Source organism: Canis lupus, chromosome 9, assembly GCF_011100685.1.
Source record: "Canis lupus familiaris isolate Mischka breed German Shepherd chromosome 9, alternate assembly UU_Cfam_GSD_1.0, whole genome shotgun sequence".
NCBI classification, from domain to species: domain Eukaryota; kingdom Metazoa; phylum Chordata; class Mammalia; order Carnivora; family Canidae; genus Canis; species Canis lupus.
The window spans coordinates 3,178,791-3,202,087 of record NC_049230.1 but is presented as its reverse complement, the minus strand read 5'-3'; the positions used below and the strand labels follow the sequence as shown (position 1 = coordinate 3,202,087).

The 23,297-nt window shown below is 64.5% G+C and overlaps 1 protein-coding gene across 18 annotated transcripts in view; it reads right to left on the bottom strand.

Moving 5' to 3' along the window:
* The window catches only part of RBFOX3 (RNA binding fox-1 homolog 3), a 445,638-nt gene that overhangs the window by 50,660 nt on the left and 371,681 nt on the right, over positions 1 to 23,297 (bottom strand). The window contains exon 1 of one of the 18 annotated variants that reach the window (XM_038546396.1): positions 23,061 to 23,287. The exons of 11 other annotated variants lie outside the window; for them this stretch is intronic. In XM_038546396.1, the coding sequence (XP_038402324.1) occupies positions 23,061 to 23,165 (105 nt within the window). In that variant the 5' untranslated portion in view covers positions 23,166 to 23,287. Of the gene's footprint in view, positions 1 to 23,060; positions 23,288 to 23,297 lie in introns of those variants that run through there. 6 more of the 18 variants (XM_038546393.1, XM_038546392.1, XM_038546410.1 and 3 more) reach the window with 6 other exon arrangements.

Below are 23,297 nucleotides of genomic sequence, written 5' to 3'. Positions count from 1 at the left end.
GGTCACCACCCTTGGAGGCCGAGGGGAGCCGTTTTCCACCCAGCTTGGTCCACTCTGGCCTTAAGGACAAGGACACCCCAGCCCCTGGCTGCCCAGCCCCGGCCAGCTGTCGCCATCACTGGGGATGACGATAATCCCATGATGGAGCCGTGGTACGGGGGATGGACGAGCGCAGACGGGGCTGGGCTGAATCACGTCCCCTCATAAACGCGCACATTCGAGTCCCAGCCCCTCCCACCTCGGAAAGCGGCTGTATTTGCAGAGAGATGGTCTTCAAGGAGGCAGTTAGGTTAAGCGGAGAGGGATGAGCGGCCCTGAGCCCGCACGGCTGGTGTCCTCGTAAGAGGAGCCGTGCAGAGGGCCGAGCAGGTGAGGCCATGGGCGAAGGCGGCGGGCTCCAAGCCCAGGTGAGAGGCCTCGGAAGAAGCAGCGCCTCCTACATCTGGATCTCGGCCTTCCAGCCTCCGGGGACTGTGAGACGATAACCATGCGCCGTCTACGCGGCCCGGTCTGTGGCCGCCACCAGACCAGCCCCGCAGGGTGTGTTGCGTCTGCACCTAGGCCTTCTCTAGGGTATGACGTGACGACGACAACTACGACGTGCCCAAGTGGGGCCATGGGGAGGGGAGGGAGTTAAAAGAGGCAGGGCCTGGGGCCCTGGGCACACGTGTGCCGTCACGATTAGGGCGCTGCTCCCCCTTGCCTGGGCCCCCGGCACCTTGCCCAGAGGGGTGCTCTCCTGCAGCCCCGGGTGGAGGTGTGGAGCCACTGTTCTCTCCGAGAGAGACAGAGACAGAGAGACACAGAGAGAGAGAGAGATGAAAACGTAAATGCATAGAAGCCCCCGGGGGCTACACCGTGGGGAGGGGGTGCACTTCTAGTAAAGGCCCGGCCACGGGCACTGCACACGAGACTGCTTAGCTTGGGTGGAAGGGGCCTGGCCCTGGCCACGCAGCGGCGTTCCTGACCTAGGGCCCCTGGGTCCTTTGCTGGCTCCCGGAGACGGGACCCCATGTGTCGTCTAACTGTGACGGTGGAAGGCTTTTCCACTCCGTGCACGGCCGTGGGCCTGGCGTGTTTGCGTGATCCCAGTGTGGGAGGGGACACCAGGAAAGAGCGGGAACGTGGGCAGGTGCACAGAAGGGACAGTGGCCGGGGCTGCTGAGAGCGTGCACAGGGCCGGGATCCCAGCGAGGGGCGGCCGGGCACAAGGACGACGGGGAGGCAGCCGGCCGTGCCCAGGGGGTGGACCACGGACGGAGACGCGCTTCCGGCCCTGGGGTCTGGCCCACAGCTGTCCCGCTGCTCAGGCTCAGCAGCACCACTGTCACAGAGAGAAGATGCCCGGGAAGCAGAGGGCAGCCCCTGGGAGAAGGAACCACACGGCACCCAGCCCTGCGTGCCCCTCTGCACAGGCCTGCCGGACGGGCGGGGGTCTCCCCTCGACAGCGCAGGGGAATCAGCCTGGCCCCCCAGTCGCCGTGGCTAACGATGCGCTGACCTGCGTTCTGAGTCCACGGGCGGGGTGGGGCAAAGGAAGGGACAGCAGGGGAGTGCGGCGGTACGTCCCGGAGACCCCGCTTGAGCACCTGCTGTGTACTGGGCCCTCTGGCAGCCGGGTGCCAGGACTGACGGGTGACCTCCCTGCTGGGGCCGCACGTCTCTGCAGCAGGTGGGCCGTGGGAGCCCCGGGTGCAGAACCTGGGCAGCGCTGCAGGGACCGGGCCAGCGGACCTGGGCACGCCACGGCTGCCCTCCTCACCTGTTCCGCAGGTGCGACGGCGATGACCCGCCCAGCCCTAGCTCCCTGGACCTGACACCCCTGCTAGCCCACCCACACCACTGAGCCCCGGAAAGCAGCCAGCAGCAGCTCCCAGAGTCCTCCCTCTGGCTTTCCCCTCAGTCTTGAAGCAAAATTGCTTCAGGACAGTATCAGCCTTGTTTCAGCTGAACCCAGGGAACTGGGTTTCAGCTGAACCCAGCTGAACTCCGCAGGGAGGCGGAGAAGCTGGGCCGGGTGTGCCGACCCCGGCGTGGTGGCAGGGGCTGTGCATCCCGGTCAGAGAGGGTCCCAGGAGGGAAGCCGCGGGACACGGCCCCTACTGCACCCCAGGCCCTTGGGCCCGGCCAGGCCAAGAACAACACCTCTTCTAACATAGCCGCGGCCACGTCCCCCAGTGTCCACGCTCTCTGCCATCCTGACATCCCCGGACGGCAGCAGGGAGCCCAGGACTCCGGGAACATGTGCATGGGATGTGGTTTGGGCACCACGGGAGGGAGGACTGGGCTGGCGGCAAGGCCGGGTGCTGGCTGGCTTCAGGGAGGGACGGAGAGGATGGGGAGGGTGGTGAGCTGTGGGAGGAGAGGGGAGGGAGGGGCAGGGCAGGACAGCCAGGCGGGGTGGCCAGCCATCCCAGAGTCAGCACAGGGGGCCCTACCCCTTCCACTCGCCGCAGGGCACTTGGGCAGCACCCTGGGGACAGAGCCCCAGCCAGCTGCCGCTGAGACAGGTGGGCCTTGGGGTGGACCGACGGTGCCCAGCCCTGACCAACCTGCCACTGGCATCACGGCAAAGGGCAGTGCACCCGTGCCGCCACACCCCAGAACTGGGGGGCCCTCTGCCCCTCACCGCCGGGGTCTGAGGTTCATCTGAATCTGAAAACATCACGGCGGGAGCTGGGGTGCGGGTCAGGAAGGACGGGGATCCGGGGCAGAGGCACAGGGCACCCACTGTGTGCGGGGGCCAGCAGCCCAGAACTGCCAGACGGTGGCCCCACCCGACAGCAGGGTTGGGGGCGTCAGAGTGCTCCCCTGGGGGAGAGATCCCCCGGCCCCTCCCACTCTCTGCCCCGGGAGCTTGGATACTGGGATGGGACGAGCTGGGGGGTGGAGAGCTGGGCTGCGCTAGTGGAGGGAAAGACAGGTGCCGGGGCTGAGGTCCAGGGGAGAGGGCCTCCCCCGCTGCCCCGCCCCCACCCCCATGAGGAAGGGACTGGGAGGGAGGCGGTGGCCTGGACGCTGGCCCTGCATCTCCTCCCTTCCGCTCCACAGGGCAGACAAGCCCCCCCCCCCGGGGAGGGGGCCTGGAGCTCACGCACAGCCCCCCAGAGAGCCGCCTGGGCTGCTGTGTGGGGACCGCCTGGTCTCATTCCCACGTGGCCCCGATCCCGGGTCCCTGGAGGCCACAGGAAGCCGGGGCAGGAGGGGTGAGGTGGGACCCGGGGCACGAGGGAGGCGTGGGCAGTGCTGGCGTCTGCTGGTCACCGTCACAAGGTGCCCGGGGCGGGCCGAGCCTCCCAGGGCACACACACCTCCATGTGCCACGGGGCACCACCCCACAGCGGCCTTCTGGCCTGAAGTCCCCTGTGGGACCAGGTGGGGTGGACGAGACACGCCCTGCTCTCCGGGACCGGGAGCCCCACTGCCCTGGTTGGTGCACCCGACAGTGATGGGCAACAGGCGTCCACGTCCACCCGGGCACACCCAGGCACACATGTGTGCACGCCCACAGCCCCCCACACCCAAGGTGGTGAGGAGGGCACCCGAGGGGTCACCAATGCCACCACCTCCACTGAGGAGAAGAACCGACAGGAACGGCTCCATGACCACGTGAGGGTCCCCGTGCCATGAGAGGCTGGAGAGCCCACCTGGTCCTGGGGCTCCCCCGGCCTGGAGAGGGCAGGTGGGCGGCCCACAGCTGACTGCCCAGGCCTGCGCCTCAGGTGAGCGTCCAGCTCTGGCCCCGGGGAGCTCGGCCCTGATCCGAGGCCTGGGGGACACGGCACAGCTCCAGGCCGGGAGGGGAGAGCCAGGCGAGGCGGGTGGCCGGGGTCACGGCTGGCCCCGTGGACGCCCGAATCGGTGCAGAGGCCTGAGCATGTGAGCACGGATCCGAGCGGGACAGGCCCTCAGGCTTGTAGGGTGGGGTCTCGGCTGTCCCGGACGGCCACGGCCCCAGGTCTGCATCCGGGTGTCCCTGGGGTGGGGGGCAGTCGCCACACACTGCTCTCCTGCTGCCTTGTGTGCCCCCTGGAGCCGGGCCCCCCAGACCCTGGCCAGACGACCCTCACAGCACAACGGGAGACCCACAGACCCATCAGGGGGCGGGAGTTGAGACCCGCTCACCCCCATTCATCCTCTTCTAAGAGACCCCTCTTGGCCCAGGCCCTGAACTTCCGTCTGGCCTCGCCCTCCAGTGATTTTTGAGCTCAGACGGGCCCTCCTGAAGATCACCTGAAGCTGCCGCAGGATGGAGCACGCAGCCCAGCTATCACAGGGTCACCGGGCCAGGGGTGCTCCTGGAGGCTCCCTGGAGGAGGGGGCCCCGCCGGGCCCTTGGCAGATGTCTAGGAGCGAGCAGAGGAGGCGTCAAGTCAGGTGTGAGTAGAAATCAAGTCATGGAGGCCAGACAGATGTCGGCGCTCCTGAGCCCAGAGAGCAGGGTCAGGTTGGGGGAGGGAGGGACGCCGAGGAGCCCCAAGAAGCTCCTTCGCTGCCAACACACCCCACAGACCTGGAAGGAGGCCGGGGAACACGGTGTAGCTCTGGCACGCACCCCCATCCCGTCTCCTCTCTGCAGACCAGCCCGCTCCAGGGCCCCGCACGACCTGACCCCTTTGGGACGTGGGTCCTTCTGCACCACAACACGCCTCTGGGGCACGTGGGGGTCAAGGGGCTTTCTCCTCGAAGCGAGAGCTTTGCTCCCACAGCCCCGGCGTCAGTCAGGGTTCCCCCCTTCCAGTGTGGCCCCCCGACCCCTCCCAACCCTGCACACACTCGTGGGGACCATGGCCTCCTGCGGGGCGCACAGTGGCCAGGGCATCAAGGCCGACCAGGCTGTCGCCACAGCAGGCCCTTCGGGGGCGGAGACAGGGAGACAGTTGGGGACCAGGCGGATCAGAAAGTAACCTCCAGCCCCTGCCCCCCGTCAGCTGCCTGTGCTGAGAAGTAGGGGCAACGCTCGTGCTCCCTGAAACCTCGGGTGGGTCCCCTTAGACCGGCTGCATGGTCCCAGCCTCACTTCCGGAGCTGGGCGTAATGGGGGCGTTAGGACAGAATCGAATTTCCCTTTAATCACAACGGCCCACAGATACTGTTTAATCTGTAATCCGGGAGTTACTGTGGTTTCCCCTCTTGCACACACGTGTTCCTGGCCGCACGCACGCGGGGGGTGGGGGTGGTGGGCGCCGCCACGGGACTTGCTCGCCCTCCGCCCGGGGAGGCCCAGCCCCGCCTCCGGCCAGGCCCACACGCACACGGGCCGTCCGTGTGGCCGTCACATGTCACACATGCATGAACTGTCCTAATAGGCAGACGGGAGCATAATTTTTCCTCTGATTACATATTCAGCACTTCTGAGAAAATGAGATTTTAGTAATTCAATTGGACTGAGAAGCAGGGCTATAATAAAATGAAATTTGTAACAATCATGCAGTTAAATTAGTTAAATGGAGAGGAAGAAGCTGTGGAAAATTGACCCCTTGATCTCCTAAGGACTAATCAGACATTTGAACTAAGTTGTGCTAACAAAGCCCTGGGGTGTTGCGGGAGGAGGCCTGGGGTCTGCAGGGTGTGCAGGGGGACAGACAGCCGGGCGGGCGGGGAGCCGCGGGCCCCGAGAACCCATGTGAGTGGCGCTGGCGGCAGGCGGGAGCAGGGAACCGGGAGGATGCAGGTGGCGGAATGGAAAAACCCTGCAGCACACTTTCTGCATCTGGCAGTTCTCAAACCCTAGTGTTTCCAGCACCCCCCCGGGGCCACCTGGAGCGGGATGAGGTTGCCAGGGGGACCAGGGATCATGCGGGAGAGTGCGCAGGGACGTTCCCGAGCAAGTGCAGGCATGGCGGGGGCCGTCTGGGGGAGACAGGGTGACAGCTGGGGACTGAAGTTTCAGCGTCCCCAGGCCACCTCCCACCCCCAAACGGAGAGGCTCCAGCTGTGGGAGAGAAAAGCAACCTTCTGTGCGGCCTGTGGGTGGCGGTGGGGGGGGCCTCCGCCCCACCCCGCACCTCCTCTGCCTGAGGTCCCCCCTCCCCGGCCCAGCACCTCCTCAGATCGGGTGTGCCACGGGGACGAGGTGTCCAAGAGCTGGCTTTGCAAAATATAGACTTGCACAGCCTGGCACCAAGCTCCCGCCAGACTCAGCAGCCCTGGGGTCTTTCTAGGGAAAAGAGGCCGCCTGGCTCAGCCCTCTGGGACCCTCGGCGTCTGGGGTGTCCAGATGGGGTGTCGGCACCAAGCACCGGGGAAGACCCAGATCCCAGAAACAGGGGTTTGCGCCCGACCCGTGGGCTGGGGTGCGCCTCCGGGAGGGGTGCGGAGAGGCTGGAGGGCATCCTGCACGCCCCCTTTCCGACTTGGAGCTGGACCCTCTGATTTCAGGGAGCCCACATCCAGGAGAACATCCTTCTGGGAAGACCCGGCCAAGATAACAGGTCCCCCTTCCCCAGAGCTTGACAGCCAGAGGGCAGGACTTGAAAGACACAAAGGTGACCGGCCAGCCTGGCCGCGGGGACTAAGGTTCCAACCTGCCAGGGGCGGGAACCCCCAGAGGAAGGCCGGCCCCCCACGGCCAACCTGTGCCCACCTGCTTTTCCCACCTGGCTGATGTGAAACCCGTGTAGAAACCCCTGCAGAAACCCCTGCAGACGGGGGGCCCCGGGGTGTCTGGGCACCTGCCAGGGGCCCGCAGAGGCAGCGCCCGTCTCCCCACCCTTGGCTGCTCTGTGCCCAGGTGCTCCGGGCAGCTCCTGGCCAGATGGTGTCCAGACGAGCCTGCTGCAGCCCACCCTGCCCACCCGCGGGGAGCCTTCGCCCAAGTCCGCCCCTTTTGCTGAGCCCTGCAGACAGGCGGGGGCCCGCTCTGAGGGCGGGTGGGACCTGCCCCTGGCCCTGAGCATGTTCTCAAGTGTCAGCAGAAGCAGCTTCCCCCTCCCCTGTGCTGGCCGGGCCCACCCTGGGCAGGGGAAATCAATAAGGAAGCCTGGACATGTCGGTGTCAGAATTCTTCTCCATCTGGTCCTGGGGAGGGAAAGGTCGGGGAGACAGACGTCCAGTTAATGCTCCGGGGCTGGGCAGGTCCCCCGGGCAGGGGCTGCAGGTAGGGAGGCCCCGGGGCAGGCTGGCGAAGCCTCGTCTAGGGGGTTGTGGGGACACAGGACAGCTCAGGGCATCAGGACTCCGCAGGGGTGGCCCCGGGCCGAACACATTCCAGGGCTGTTCCATCGGATGCTCGAGCCCCCCCCCCCGCCACGCCCCCACGCAGGTGCCGCCCACAGAGAGAAGCAGGAGGGCTGTGGGGCCTCTCAGGGGGAGGAGGACGAGGGTACCCTCCACCTGGTCCGACCCCCCCACCCTCTGCAGTTTGGGGGCGAGGGTCTCTGTTCCTGGCAGCGGGGAGTTGCTCTGGGTGCCTCTGGGAACGGCCACCTCTGCCCATGAAAGTGGCACCTCCAGTGGCCTGCGGGGCAGGGGACACGGCCAGGACAGCAGGCTCTCTGGGCTATGGACAGGGGTGGGCCCGGGCGGCCCTTCTGGAGCCTCACCTGGGTGGGGGCCTGGAGCAGCGGGGCTGGGGGCGGGGGGCGGGCAGGCCCTGAGCTGTCCTGTTCCTCCGCTCCCCGCACCAGCACCCCCGCCCCAACCCCGGGGACCCAGCGTCCCACTCATCCCCCACTCCTGGTGCCAGCAACAAGGCGAGCGCCATCTGCTCAGGAGAGACCTGGGCCACACCCCGGTCTTCCCAGTGGAGAGCCAAGTGCCACCGACCCAGGCCCTGGGGTGACACGGCTCGGGCGGAAGGGGGCAGCCGGGGGCGGCACAGATGGCGCCCACCCCCCCCACGCCAACCCTCCGGGCGGGCTCCCCCCTCCCAGGCTGCGGCGAGCCACTCAAATATTTATCCTTGTTTCATTTTCCAAAAGGGGAACAAAGAGAAAGCAATGGAGAGAGGAGGAGGAAAAAAAAAAATCCAAGTTTCTCATTTGAAAGTTAATTAGTCTAATTAGGTCTAATTAAGAGCCCCCAACACAATGCAGCTTGCAAATGAACTGCCAACTCCTCATTTCCTTTGGTTCTCATTTCAAACGGAGCCGGGGAAGCCTGGAAGGGGCGGCACGGTGGGGTCCCCTCCCTCCGGGGGGCAGAGGGCCTGGGGGGGAGCGCAGCCCGCAGGCCCATTCTTCCACAGAGGGCCTCCCCTGGGGGTAGGGGTAGGGGAGGGACTCGCGCCCGTTGCCACCCTGTCCCACCCCGTCCTCTCCGCGGGCTCCCTGGGCATCACCCGCCCTCCAGTCTGACTTTAGGCTTTACCCGGGGGCAGCCCCCCCCGCCCGGCCCCGCTCCCCGGTTCTGCGGGCTTCCACGACTTAGGTGAGGGCAGGCGGTCATGAGGGGCTGAGTCCCGGTTTGGGGGCCTGCCGCCCCGGCTGGGAAGGAGTGACCCGCAGGCCCTGGGTTTACAGAGTCCCAGGTTGGCAGACGCACGTCGCAGGGCCCCGTACCCGGCGCGCCCAGAGCTGTGGCGGGGACCCAGGCACGACGGGCTACCACCCCGCAAGGCCTCTCCCGCCCCCGCCCCCGCCTGCCCCATTCCTCCCAGGGCACCCGCCCAAGCAAGCCCTGACCCCAGAAAAGACACAGGAGACACGGCTCCACAAGCCCCCCAAGGCCGGGCCTGCCTCCCTGCATTCCTTTTGCTTTTTTTTCTTGGCCTTGCATTCTTCATCTTTATTTTTTAATTTTTATTTATTTTTTTATATATACACATATATTTAATGGAAGTTCGATTTGCATTCCTGAGGGCTCCCACCCCGGCACAGCCCCTGGGAGGATGGCAGCCGCCGCAGGCCCACAGTGGGGGCAGCGCTCAGGTCACGGCGGGGGGTGGGGAGGTGTCCAGGGCAGGTGTCAGGGGAGCCCACTACGGGGTGCTGACAGCCTGGGGCTGCAGACCCAGCAACGCAGCAGCAGAACGGCTAGAGGGGCTGATTTCTGAACCAAGATCAAAAGAATTAAGTAGGCTTTGCCTTGAGCCACAGATGAAGGGGGGGGGGGGTCCTTGAGCCACCCAGGGGGAGCAGATCTGTGGGGGGGGAGTGGAGGGGCTTCAGGAGGACCCTGAGTGAGGCCACAGCTTGGAGGACAGTGATGCCAACCACCCAGGCCCCGAGAGCGTGCGCCCCATGGGGCACGCGGACTTGGAGGGAAGCCCACCCACCCTGCCGGCTGGGGCTGCCCCGAGAATCACAAGTAAGGGAAGCCCCCAAGGAGCTTCCCAGGTGAGGAAAGTTCTGCTTGCAGTGGGTCGTACAGCTCGCCCTTACGGGGGGCCAACATCACTACCGGCAAATTAGACTCAAAAACACGGTTCAAAAACAGTAAGGGGCAGAGCCTGGAGTCCTTGCCCCCGGGGAGAGACGCCCTCAAAAAGCGGACCACGTGGGAACCAAGGGAGCCCGGGTGGAGCAGGGCGCTCTGTGTGCAGTGCCCCAGGGCCAGCGGCCTGTCTCCCCAAGAGGGGCATGCCGCCCCCGTCTTCCTAGTCTCTCCTGCCTTAGTTTTTCTTCCCTGTAAAATGGGCTGATCGCCTCTGTCCGGGGCTGTGCCGAGCCAGGCACGAGGCTGGGGAAATCCTCATGCCACTGGCTCTTTGGGGTCTCCGTCAGGGCCCCCCTTCCAGGGCGGTGCTGATCTGGAGGGGTGTGGGTGTCCCAGCACCACACTGTGCCCCTGGGTCTGGCAGGGATGCACGGCCCCCTTGCAGCCTCCCCGTGGGTCACAGGGCCCCTCCTCGTCCATCGCAGGCCGGAGTCCTCTGACCTCCCACCCTGTCCCGCGCTGGCATCCTTGCTCCTCACTGCAAGCCTGCAAGCAGCCTGGCAACTGCAGAGGGCGGGCCCCTTGGTGGGTGCCCCGTCCTCCTCGTGCACTTGTGCGGTCTGCTGCCTGGATTTTTGGCTCTCGCTTCTCCTAGTGAGCCCCGCCCAGGGTCCCGGCCAACCTGCACCCACAGTGGAGCTGGAGGTGCCTGGAGGTGGGGGGGCCTCGGGAAGCTGCCTCTCTCGACTCTTGGCACCTTGTAGGGTCTCTCCAGGAGCAGCACGGAGCCTGAAAGATTCTAGCAATTTCCAAAGAGGAGGGAGGGAGAAGATGCAGAGATGCCAGCTCTCTGGCTGAAGAGGTGAGGGTCCCTGGCTGGATGCACGCCACGGGGCTGGGTGGCGGGCAGGTCACTAGGGCTGGTGTCAGCGCTGTATTTACAGGAGTTAGAAGGCAGCAGAGCTGCCATGAGAGATTCAGGTGCCCCGGAGGCTCTGGGCACACAAGCCCACTGTGACATCTCCCCGAGGGGCCCCCGACCTCTCTGACCCCCAGCTCCTTGGGCACCCAGTGCCCACTGGGCCCACTGAGAGGCTGCGCCAGGTGAGAAACGTCTGGCCGGGCCTCACATGTACACTTTCAATTCTGAATTAAAATAAATCCCATCATCAACTTGTGAATAGCACAATTACACTCCATTTGCTCAAGCATGGGCTTAAATTGTTAATTTGCTAAATGGAAATATTTAAGATAAACTACACACTTTGTGACCTTATTTTAGCAAGTCCCATTCCGGATTTAATATATCTGTGGCTTTTTAAAGAGGCCGACGCCCGCCGGGGCTGACCCCATCCCCAGCCTGGGACTGGCCACTTTGGCTATACCAGGCCATGATCCAGCCCCCGCACTGGACACAATGGAAGGAGGCACAGATAATGCACAGACCGGAGATGGCCAAGTGCCAGGGTCACTGAGCCCGTGACCGGCAGGCCCAGCCTGTTCCTATTTGCCCACCACGCGCACTGCAGCAGGAGGCGGAGGCCAGGCACGCTCAAGGAGGCCGACTTCAGGACAACAGAGGGCTCTGCAGGAGGCTCTGGGGACCTGGACAGGGAGGGTGGCCCGGCAAGGGACAGCCATGGCCCCCTCTGCCAGCCTGTGTGCATGGCTCATCCTCCCCACTTGCCCCATCCTCGTGCCCACCTGGGCCATGGGTCACCCGGGCGGTGGCGTATTGGTGCACACATCGGGGTGGACGTGCCAGCCCGGAGAGCCACTCACTGTCCACTCTACTTTGTCCACAGTTCTTAGCCATGTGCGGCCGTGTTGGACGTGCAGCAGCCGTATGTACACTCGGGCCACTCCTGAAAACCCCTGCATCAGATGTGCACACGCCCTGGCCAGGTTGGCTCCTGCACCCCGGAGACCCCCGAAACGGCCACACAGCCCCCTGCCCCGCAGCAGCCAAGGGTCCGCTGCATGGTGCTAGGACCGCGGGAGTCCATCGGGGGTGTGGGCCCGAGGAGCTGGGCGCTGCACCAGGGCTGGAGGAGCGGTGGCCGGCCGGCCCTCAGACCTCAGGGACCAGGCACCCGTTCAGTGGGAGGCCAGTAGAGGGTGGCTCCGAGGGTCACACCCGGGGATGCAGAAACCTGCTGCCTTCCGGGTCTGCAAGCCCTTGAGGGCAGAGCCCACAGCCTCAGGCTGCAGAAGCCATGGTGGCCAGACACGAAGGGCTCCCGCTGTGCATGATTCTGTTAACGTGCAATGTCCAGAAGAGAGAACTCCACACAGACAGGGCTGCTGGTGGTCGGCCAGGGGCTGGGGCCGGGGCGGGGGAGCGGCTGCTTGATGCCCACGGGGCGAAAATGTCCTGGAACTGGGCACTAGTGATGGTTGCAAAACTGTGAGTGTTCCAAAACCACGGATGGGGCTGTATGCTTCACAAGGGTGTATTTTATGATGTGAACTACACCCCAGTTAAAAAAAGGGCCACAGGTGGGAACCACACGGTCCAGACAGAAGAAATGGTTGGATGGTGGAGGAGGCGGGCCAAGCTTGCTTGCATCTAGAACATTCTTGCTCCTCGAGCCTCAGAGTCCCCCAGGGGCTGTGAGGGAAGGCCCCTTCCCATCTCCGTCGCCTGTGGACACTCAGCCACTTCCCTGTCAATGGGGCACGTGGCCGGGCACAGATTGGGTGCCCGGCTGGTTGGATAGGGCAGGCCACTGGCTCCGAGATGACCAGTGGATGGAGGGCAGGGTCTCAATCGTGAGGGTTTACTGGGCATCTGCCACGTGCCAGGCACTGTCGTACGTGCAGACGAACCTGCAGAGTGAACACAACGCACAAGGAGCCCCTCCCCTTGTAAAGGATCGCGAATAAACCGGTAAAACGTGTGATGTTATCAGATATCCGTAAATGCTGTGGACAAAAATATAGCAGGGGAAGGCGGAGAGATGGGCGGCAGGGGGAAGGTGGAGACATCGGGGGTGGCTTAATAACAGTCCAGAAAGGTCTCAAGAGAGTGAGCAAAGTCTTGAAGGAAATGAGAGAGCACGACGGGCAGGTGTCGGGGGGCCGGCACTCCTGGTGGAAGACCGAGCAAGGGCAGAGGCCAGGAGGCTGGAGCTGCCTGACGGGAAGCGCGTGTCCACCTGCGGGGTAGGCAGGCACCCCCCAGCCCGGCTCAGGGCGCTCCCGCGGGTCAGCCTGTTTTTCCCACCAGGTCCCGTGCCCAGAATCGCCCGACCCCCTCATCTGCGAGGCCTTCCCAGACGGTGCCCAAGTGAGCTTTCCCTACCTGTGACCTGCTCGCCCCTCTGTCAGGTCCTCTGGCTCCCGTCACCCTCCACGCAGGAGGCTCTCACAGCAGGCCCCGAGCCCCTGGCCAGGTGTCTGGCAGCGGCTGGGGACGCTGGGGACGCTGGGGCGTGGGGCTACTGCTTCTCTGGAACGAGGCAGCAGGTGGTCCCATCTACCTTGCAAATAAGCTCTGGAGCACGTCCGACGGCAGGATTCGGGAGGGCCGCCGGGGCAGCAGCCGGGCTCAGACCAGATGTTGCCAGAGAACAGGAGGTGAAGGTGTTAAGCTTCCAAAAGGGTTTAGCCAGATGTTCACAGCTGTCTGGGGCAGCCTCCGCAGGGCTGGCTGGATGGGCGGGAAAGGAGGCCAGAGGAGGGAGCAGGACCCAAGGGTCCTCTGCGGGGACGTCAGCCTAGCCTGGTGCCGCGGGAGGAGGAAGGCCTTTCTCCACCCGCAAGCCAGGCCCGGAGCTTACAAGTGCCGAGTGCACGAGGCCAGGGGCAGGGACAGGGCTGGGGTCAGGGCCACCAGAACGGCCCACCCACCATGCATCCAGAAACCAGCCTCAAGCCAGAAACCATCACCGACGCCACAGGGACCCACCTCCTCCACGGCCCACGTGCACGTGGAACATCAGAATCTTCCTCGCTCGGCCCATCCATCGTATCCCTACCCCTGCAGCCTCCGTTCCCTTCCCCGTAGACCTGAGCACACCGCTGCCCTGCTCAAGGCTTTCCGTAGCTCCCTCTTGCCTACTGAGAAAAGTCCAAGTTTCTCAGCTAAGACCCCTGAACGCTCTTAACTGCCAGTCTGTTCCCGACGCCCCAGGTGCCAGGAAGCTGGCACTGAACCCCCGGTCTCTGTGGCTCTCCTCTGGGATGGTCCAGGTCCACTGCCGACACCCAAGGCAGAGCCCAGCTGCTCCGAGCCGCCTGTGCGGATGCCCCCACACCCTCCCCCTGGCTGCAACCAGCCTCGTTCCTTCCAGACCCGCGCTGCCCACGGCAGCAGCCACCGGCCGCACGTGGCCTCCGAGCCTCCAAAACGCAGCTGGGTCTGATGCGCAACGGGCCATGAGTGAAGAATAGAGTGGCTTTCAGAGATTCAGCATGAAACAAGGACGCCAGATACCTCGGTCACGTTTAGATTGATTAGATGTTACAATGGGCACATTCTGGGCTGGGGGAAAGACAAGGATGTCATTAAAATGAATGTTATCTGTTTCTTCGCACTTCGGTAAAAGCGGCCCCTAGAAAACTCCGCACCCCATGTGGCGGCGCTGCTCCGGGTCAGGGGTCGGCAAACTTTTCCTGTAAAACTGCGAACTCCTCCAGCAAATATTTTGAGCTGTGCGGGCCATATGGTCCGTGTCGCCACCGTTCAACTCTGCTGTTGCGCGTGAAAGCTGCCGCAGACGGCACGTCAACAAACGAGCGTGGCTGCGTTCCAACAAAACTTTTTTTTTTTTTTTTTTTATAAAAACAGACGGTGGGATGGATCTGGCCCAGTGGTCTCTGCTGTAAATCACCGGTTTCCAGACTTTTGAAGAGGAAGACTTACCAGAATGTTACTTTTTTTTAAAGGGGAGAAAGGGGGAGATGGGTTCCAATCACCAACCTCTTATTTTACCAAATACAGATGTCAAAACAAAACAAAAACAAAAACCCAGCAGATATCACGGTCACTTAACTCAAACGGACATTTTATACGCAGAAACAGATTTATGCTCACGGAAATCATTACTCCGTTCAGAGGCGTCGTTTTCTGAGCGCCACGGGCAGGTGGACACTCTGTCAGGGACACAGACTGCGTGCGGGCCGGCGCTGGCGTGGTCAGGACGACGCCGTGGGGCTCAGACGTGCGGTCACGGGAGGGATCGCAAGGCCACCCTCGAAGTGCCCCACGTTCCAGAGCACTGGGACCCCCCCCCGATGCCCCCCTCCCCAGACCCTCCACTCCGTGCTGCTTCCGACAGAGGAGGCCAGGGGGCCTGAGGGGGCCGAGGGGGTCTGTGTTTCTAGCTGGCTGCCTGTGCTGCCGGGAGTGAGACCTACTGAGCTCTGCGTTATCCCACGGAACTTTCTGCGATGACGGGGATGTTCCAGCTGTGCCCAGCGGGGGGAACAACCACGACCCCGCATGAGCCATGGCCTCAGAAATGCGGCTGGTCCGCCCCGGTACGTGCCGTACGTGTGCCGCGCTTCAAAGACTCCTACGGGAACCAAAAACGCCAACCGTGTCGCGAATAACAGACCGCGTGCTGGGGTGACATGTGGGATATACTGGGTTAAGCGAGATGTAACACGGAAATTCATCCCTTCCGCTTCTTTTCACTTCTTTTTTTTTTTTTTTTTTAAGATTTTATTATTCATGAGACACCCAGAGAGAGGCAAAGACACAGGCAGAGGGAGAAGCAGGCTCCATGCAGGGAGCCCAACGTGGGACTCGATCCGGGGACCACGGGGTTACGCCCTGAGCCGAAGGCAGATGCTCAACCGCTGAGCCACCCAGGCGCCCTTCTTTTCACTTCTTTTAAGTGGCTACCAGGAAACGTAAACCTTCGTACTGGCTGGCGCTACATTTGTACTGCAGGGCGTTGCTCTAGAGCCTCCGAGACAGTGAGCTAAGGCAGCCTCTGTTGAATTCCTCTGGTGACGGGGAACTTACCGCCTCGAATAACAACCAAAGCTGCAGTTGGGAGGTTACAGTTACAACCGTCCTTCGGGATCTCCCTTTACAGCACTGCCCCTTCCCGCTGTCTGGTCCCGTCCAGGCGCAGGGGGTCTATTTTCCCTGATGTGCCCACCTGCTGACCTTCGAAGATGGTCAGACTCCCCAGATCCTGGTTGAGCCTGGGATGCTCGCCGCGGATCCTCCTGAGCAGCCGTCGGCAAACACGCCACGCTGAGGCAGCGCCCTCCCCGCTGATAACGGGACGAAGCCCCGCGCACAGGCTCTCCATTTCAAACCCCACCTCCCGGGTTCGGGCAGCCACGACTGGTCCCCATGCTGCTTTGAGGGACTGAGGCCCAGGAGGAGGATGGGGTAGGGCAGAGCTGCCATCAGAACTCGCCCCTTCCTGATTTTTAACCCAAGCTTTACGCCTGCGCCTCCCCGCGCCCCTCCTGCCCGCGCTGCTGGAGACGGCAGCGGGTTCCCGCCTCGCTCCCCTCTGCTGGACGGTGTGTGCGGGCGTCATCACGGGACCTCCCCTCCTCGCTCTCTCCCCAAGCTCTGCACACACCACGCGCAGAGGCTGACCCGGCGGGGGTGGGGGGCAGCTGTATCAGGTGACCCCTGAGCCCAGGATCATTGTCAGGGAGCCCCATCGGCTCATGGGCTCACGACTCTGACTTCTCTCACTTGTTTCCTCTTGGTTCACTTAAGCTGCTCGGTCGCCTTCCTCCTGAATTCCCAACCCGCTCCTCTCCACCGAGGGACACAGGAGAACAAGGACAGCCACGCCGGGACCTCCCGTGGCCAGGAGGCCCAGAGCAGAGGTGAGGGACGAGGGGACTCTCCCTCCAGAACATCCCCAAACGCTGAGTGGTAGGTTCCCCGGGGGCAGGGGCCGTGTCTTCACGGTCATGGTGGCTTCCTCCTGCCTCAACACACAACCGCATTCATGTGTGCACACCTAGATATACAACTACGTGCACACACATGACCACACACATGCACTGCAGCCCCCCCCCCCACCGACACCCACCTGCCCCCCCCACTGAAGCTGGCTTACCTGGGTGCCTGACACATGGGCACCACGTCTCAGTTGGTGGTGACAGGACAGGTATGGGCTGCGGGGCGCAGGTAGGAGCCTCTGCAGCTCCCACAGCCCGTGCCGGGGAAGTGGAAGACATAAAGTCCCACATTAGAGACACAGAAGCCCGGGCCTGGAAGGGAAGACACGGGCTGGCTCCCCATCTGACCATGTGCGTGGGCTGCACGACGCCCTCAGGGCCACGGCGGGAAAAGATGTGCTCACGGCTCCTGGAACTAAGAGTTGTGGTTGAGCAGAGCCTGTGAGCCCAGGGGCACAGGACCCAGCGACCCGGGGCCCACTGCAGGGCCCATGGCTGTTCCATGAATACTGTGTGGGTGCTCTGGGGATGCTGCTCCCACTCCTCTGGAGACTCTCTAAGCTGCCCCGGGACCCGAGGGGTACAAAGACTTTGGCAGCCCCTTGGAGCTCCTGGCCTGGGGGGGAGGACTTGCTTCCACTGCGGGGTGGAGCTGCCGCAGGTGGGCTGGGCCCGGCTGGCACCAGAGCCTCCCCGGGGCTCCCGGGAGCAGCACCCGTAGCAGCCAGAGCTCACCAGCCAGAGGCCTCCAGCCCTCGCCACGGTGGGCCTCCCTCCGGAACTGGGCTCGCTCTCCCAGGGGGCCCGGATGCCACAGACCCGCTGCACCGGCAGCACACAGGTCTGGGCACACGGTCCTGCTCCAGGCCACGCAGCCCCAGATGGAACCACACAGCCATCTGCCCATGGGCTGGCAGGCGGTACGGGGGCTGCAGGGGGCTGCACAGGCAGGCCGGAGTTCAGGGGAGGAGGAAGGGGGCTGGAATCCCCTGGGGGGAAGACGGGGTGAAGGGGAGAGACAGGGGGAATGAATATGGGAAAGGAGAGAAAGTAGGCCGGGAGGGAAGAAGGGGGAGAGGCTTAGAAGCATGGAAAAATCTGGATGCGAGGATGGACAGGAAGGCTGAAGACAAAGGCTGGAGGCCAGTCAGGAAGCTCAGAAAGAGACGCTAGGAGGAAAGAGGCCAAGGGCAGGTGGGGACAGCCGTGTGCAGCCTTGCCAGGACCCCAGAAGTCTGGGGGGCGGGCCAAGCCCTGCCCTTGGGGAGTAAGGGAGCCCCTTCTGCAGTGGCTGCTTCTCAGGGCCCAGGTTAGAATCCACCCCCTGGCCGCACAGGCCCCCGAGGGCCCCTTGATCCCACAGCACCGGGAGCTCTGGGCCCTGGCCACAGAACCACCGCCTTTGGCCCCGGCGCGAGCAGGTGCTGGGGGCGCAGGCACCCTCCCAGAGGTGGCCCCCGGTGCGGCCGGCTCCGGCCCTCTCCCGAGAGCCCCACATTCTGCTCTGAGCCCCCTCCTGTGGCTGTCCCCAGGACCACAGAGGCAGGGACCACCCGCTCTGGGACCTCAGCCTGGTCTCTCCAAGGATGGCAGCCACACGCGGTCCCCCAGCTCCGTGGCTCAGCGCCTGGTCGGACCGTGCAGGGGGCACCAGCCCCGGGTGGAGTCTGTCCTGCTGCAGGGTCCTGCCCTGCCCTCTGCAGACCTCCCAGCACGCCAACCGCTGTGGACCGAGCCCCACGTACTGCCACGCCTGCCCCTCTGGCCCCGATGGCCCCGAGGCGGGGGAGGCTGGCAAACTCGGGTCCTCACGCGGGGCCGTCGGGACGTGGCTTCTCTGTGCTCAGTAAGCGCCCAGAGCCTCGGGACAGATGGACCCACTTCACAGGCTCACTGGGGGTCCCCCCTGAAGGCGGGGGAAGGATGGCCAAGCCTACCCCAAGCCAACCCCGCACCTGGGATGCCAGGAAATGGCGTATGTCATTGAACCCCAGTCATCAACCGTAACTACAGGAAACACACGCAGGCCTCCTACCGGTGTTGGAAGACCCTACAAGTGCTGTCCGGGGAAGGATCGGCCTCCCCACACCCGCTTCGAGGCCAGCGACAGACATGGCCACCCCAGTTCCTCCAGGCCCTGAGACACACACGTCCGTCTGCATTATGACGCACCAGCTCGGCCTCGGAAGACGCCCCACGCGCCCCTGCCTCTGGGCAGAGACGCCCCCGGGGGAGCGGGGGTTCAGGCCACTCTGCTTGGCACACACTTCATGCTCCACTGGGTCTGAACACGGAGCACCCTGCCCCGGGCAGAGGGGAGAAACCCCTCGGTCCTCGAGGAGCCCCACCAGCGCGAGAGCCTTGATTCTGGGCTCTGCCTGTCGGTGGCTTTACAAGCCAGCGTGTCACCCAACCTCTCTGTGCCTCAGTTTCCTTAACCATAAACCGTGCACGTACACTCAGCAGATTCTGCACCAAAGGTGAGTGGCCAGTGCACCAACCAGGTAGGAACCCACAGAAATAACTGCTACGTGAGGCCACCAGACGACAGCAGCGGGCCAGCCCCCGACGGCTGCGCTTCTGAAGACTCACACTGCATCTGCTCTGTGCCCGGCCCTCCCGCGGGCCGGGGGTACTCGCAGGCCTGTGACAAGCGGGTCTCGGGTGGGGTTCCTGGGGTCACACGGAGGGGACACGCCAGCAACCCAGGGAACAGACAACAGCCCAGGTGCGCTTGGGCGGTATGAGAGGCCGCGGTACCTTTGCTACCGTAATTCATCCAACGGAGTTAGTGGTGTGGCTATCCTCCCACCCCCAAAATGATTATTAATAAGAGAAGAGCTTCCTAATGAATCTCAGACCCTAGAACTCCCTGAGCCCCCAGAAGGGGTTCCACGGCCCGAGGGACAGCTTCCTGCCGTCAACGACCCCCCCCCGAGCTGCAAGCTGCCTCACGCTGGCCGCGGGGTGGAAATGCCACATCCTCCGTGGAAACTTCCGGTGGTTGCCAGTGTTTTCGAGGGCAAGCGAGGCTGTGATTTCATCCCGATGAAGAAGATGAAGAAAATCAGAAGAAGAAGAGCTCAGGACACAGCCCTCAGGAAGGTCCCGGCGCTGCGGGCTCCAGGGCCTGCTCTCCCTCCCACCGCCCGCATCCTGCCAGCGCCCACCTCCCCCCCCCATCACCAACGCTCCCTCTTAAGGAACTTAGGGCCCTAGTGCCTCCCCCGCAGCGCGATTTCCCAGCTTTGCAACCGGATATGGTGATAAGATTCCTCTGTAGGACGCTGCAGCTCGATAGTAAGTCGTAACAGTGACAAAAATCCCATTTTGTGAACAGGGGGTTTCCCTCCCGCTCCCTAAAACTTTCTTCTCCTGGGGCCCAGACTGCAGCCTCACGGAGAGTCTCACCGATGTTCTAGATTTTCAAACAAGCTCCCTCCTGCTCTGAAAGGTGACCAGGATCGACCTCACCCCTTGCTGGGCTGGCCGCAATGCACCACGGATGACAGCCTTCCTGGGTCCCACCCCAGGGTCCCGAGGAGGGGCCAGATGTGGGGGGACCAGGGCTCTGGGCTGCTCACAGGGAGCCCTTGGGTGGACTCTGGCGGTGGGCTGGGCAGGCGGGGAAACCGAGGCCGCCCAGGGCCCCGAGGGTAAGCTCTTAAGGAACCAACTGCAGCCGGATGTCTCCGGGTGTCGGGTGACCTGGAGTTGTCCCGGCGGACAGTTAGGACTCTGACAAATATGGGCACCGCCTAGGAGAGGCTGGGAGGAGGGACGCCTGACGACAAGCGTCTCTAATGAATTACAGCGTCGCTGTGTCTCCTGGGGGACGTGGTCGGGGTCTCCGCACGCTCGGGGGGTCCAGCCCACGCAGCCGGAAACGGCGCTGTCCTCTGTCGCTGCGTGAACGGAGGTCGGGATGCTGCTGGTTGAGGTGTTACCTTCTAATTTCAAGTTTGAAAGACTGCACGTCTCCACTGCTTGCCTGTTTAAATGCTGCATCTCAATGCGCCGCAAACCATGTCTCTTGTCTTGCTTGATTTCCCGTATCTGCTCCTGCTCCTGTTCTCAGACACGCTGCCGAGACGGAGCACACGGCCTGCACACGGCACCAGGGCTCGCGCATGCACACCTGCCACTGCTCCGTGGGGCTCCGATCCTGGACACCTGACCGGGGGCCACCCGGGGGCCCCCTCCCCACGTGGCCTCCACTTCCCGGGGGGACACAGGAGCCTCTGCCTCAGTCCAGAGGCGGTCTCCAACTACCCGTCATTATTTGTTTCGTATCGACTCTGGGCCACCAGAGCTGCGTGTGCTCCTACAAACGTATGTCCCTACAGAAAGCCAGGAAATGGCTGCATCCAAGATCTTTCCCGGCCCTCAGGGACACACAGCCACCCGCTGCAGGCCCCTTCGAAGGAAACAGGGCCCCGCAGAGCCCGGCCCAGTGGGCACGCTCTGGCTTTCCCAGAAACTGTTCTGCTCATGGTTGACACCCACCGGGGATGGCTATGGCTCATCAGCGTCTCTTTGCCTTACCGCTGCCCCTACAGAAAGCTCTAGATACCACCAGCCGGGGACGCACCCACCCAGCCCTGGAGAAATCGGTGCGCCTTCCTCCAGGGTCGTGTGGGTACATTCACCCCAAGTGCGGGCACAGGTCTGACTCCGTCAAGGCTGTGCCAACGTTCGGCATTCTTCAGAGGCCACTACTTCATCTTAACTCGACCCTCTGACTCAGCCTGAGAAGACGGGATGCTTTCGTCCTCTTTCTCAGAGGAAGATCCTGAGGTTCAGAGAGGTGAACGGACTTGGCCTAACACAGCCAATATGCTGTGGATTAATCTCCAATCTCGCGGTCTGCCTGCGGAGCTGGGGTCTCCTGGGGTCTCCTGGGGTCCAGCAGACCAGGACATTCCTGGGGGTGGCCATGGGGGGTGGGGCAGACACTTGCTCCTTGAGTGGTCTGCTCCAGGATTTCACCTGTGAGCTTGTTAGAAATGCAGATTCTTGGGCCCCACCCCAGAGGTCCCCAAGTGACTGCTGCACTCATAGAAATTTGGGACGCCCTGAGAGGCTCACCTCCCGGGCCTGCCCCCACCGTCTGCGACTCCAATGATGATGGGGGAATTGGGGAAGTTGGCGACGGCTTGGGCTTGGATACCTGCCTGCCTGGGGGGCATGGGGGCCCCCCCTCAGCAGCTCTCGTTGCCACTGAGCTGTGCCCAGGACCGCCCAGCTGTCACAGGTGGTCCTAGGGAGGGTGGGACCAAGGGCCAAGGTCTCTGCACCACAGGCCGCTTCGACTGCCGTCTGTGCCCACCATCGGACAGCCCCCCATCCCTCCCTCTGCAGCTGCTCACATGCTCGGCACCGCCCGCCGTGGGGATCCCTGTAAGGGGCCGGCCTGAGCGCCCAGCAGCCCGAGGTCTGGCTGATCTGGCTCAGTTCTGAGGGCCCCTTCTTCACCTGCATGGTCCACAGCTCCTCCGGAGCCCCCTGCAATGGCCCCTTCTTTCTTGGCTCTCCGGGGAGCCCAAGGGGGGCACAGCAAGACAAGAACCCACCATCCGAAGGCCCAGCCCCACCTGGAGCCTGTCATCGTCTCCAAGAAACACGCTTCTGTGTTCCTCCCTTTAGATGCATACATGGGGGAGGTGGTGGAAATCCACGTTCACCCAGTCGATGAGGCCCGGCCTGACCCTGACCGCCAGCTTTGGCGAGATACCCTCTACCCTCTGCCTCCCACCTCCACGCCCACCCGTGGTGGAGACCTGGTCCTGAGGGAGCCCTCCAGCTGGGTGTGTAGGCCCCAGGACAGTCAGCCTGAAGATCTCCAAGGCCTCTCCAGGCAAGCAGCCGCCCCCATCCCTGCAGGCCCAGCAGAGGTTCGGGGTGCTAAAGATAAAGAAGGCAGCCCCACGGTGCGGGGAGGGAGGAGGAGCCCTGAGGTGTGGGCGGCCGGGTGGGTGAGGCGGGGTACTGCAGCCCCCGGCCGGCTCTGCCTGGGGCTGGCACTGGGAACCGCAGCCCCGAGAGACCCGGGGGCCCGGGGGAGGCGAGGAGGTGCCCCCTGCATCCCCAATGCAGGCCTGGGACCGCGCTGCTTCCGCATCGGGTGGGATCGCAGGACCCCCGCCCCGCGCACCGCGGCAGGCGGGCGGGCAGGCGGCCGCTGATGCCCTGCGCGCACCTCCGTGGAGCGTCCTGGGGATCTGGGGGCTCAGAGGCGCTCGGCTTTCCGCCCCCCTCGCCAGCCCGAGCTTCCTGCGCAGCCCCGCAGATCGCAAAAGTGCGGCCCCAGCCCCCTCCCCGCCGGCCGGAGCCCCGGGGCCTCCCTCGCCAGCCCCACGGGCGGGTGGCCCGTCTCCCCCGAGGCCCGCGCGCGGTCCCCGCTGCAGCAGAGCTCGGCCCCCGCCGCCGCCGCCGCCCGCCGCCGCCTCCGCGCGGCCCCCCCGGCTTTCCCGACGCGGCCGGGGAGGCCCCCCCCGCTCCGCGCCCCCGCGCCCCCCGCAGCCCGGCGCGAAGTTCCCCAAAGTGACCGCGGCGCCCAGAACCGCCGCCCCCTCCCCTCCGGCTTCCCCCGAGACTCCGCCCGCCGCCCCCTCCCGCGCCTTCGGAAAAGTTGCGAGCGACGCCCCAAACTCCGGCCCCCCGCCCCGCGCCGCGCGCGCGCCCCGGCGACCCCGCGCTCGGCCTCGGCTCCCCCCGCCGGGCCCGGGCGCCATGACGCGGGGAGCGCAGCGGGGCCCCGGCGGCGGCGCGGAGGCGGAGGCGGAGGCGGAGGGCGCGGGGCGTGGGGCGCGGGGCGCACGTGCGCGGGCGGGGGCCGGGGGGCCGGGGGCGCTTACCTGTTGGAGGTAGAGGAAGGCGGGCGGGCAGGGCACGGAGTGCGGGAGCATGCTGCCGGAGTTGGACAGCAGGAGGCAGCCCGAGTTCGCCATGGAGCACAGCATGGGGCGGCAGGGGGGCGCCGGCGGCCCGAGGCAGCTCTGCGCTCGCTGCGCGGCTCGCACCCTCCGCGTCCCTCGGTGTGTGCGCGCGCCCTGCCTCCCGGCGCCCTCTCGGTCTCCTCCTCCTCCTCCTCC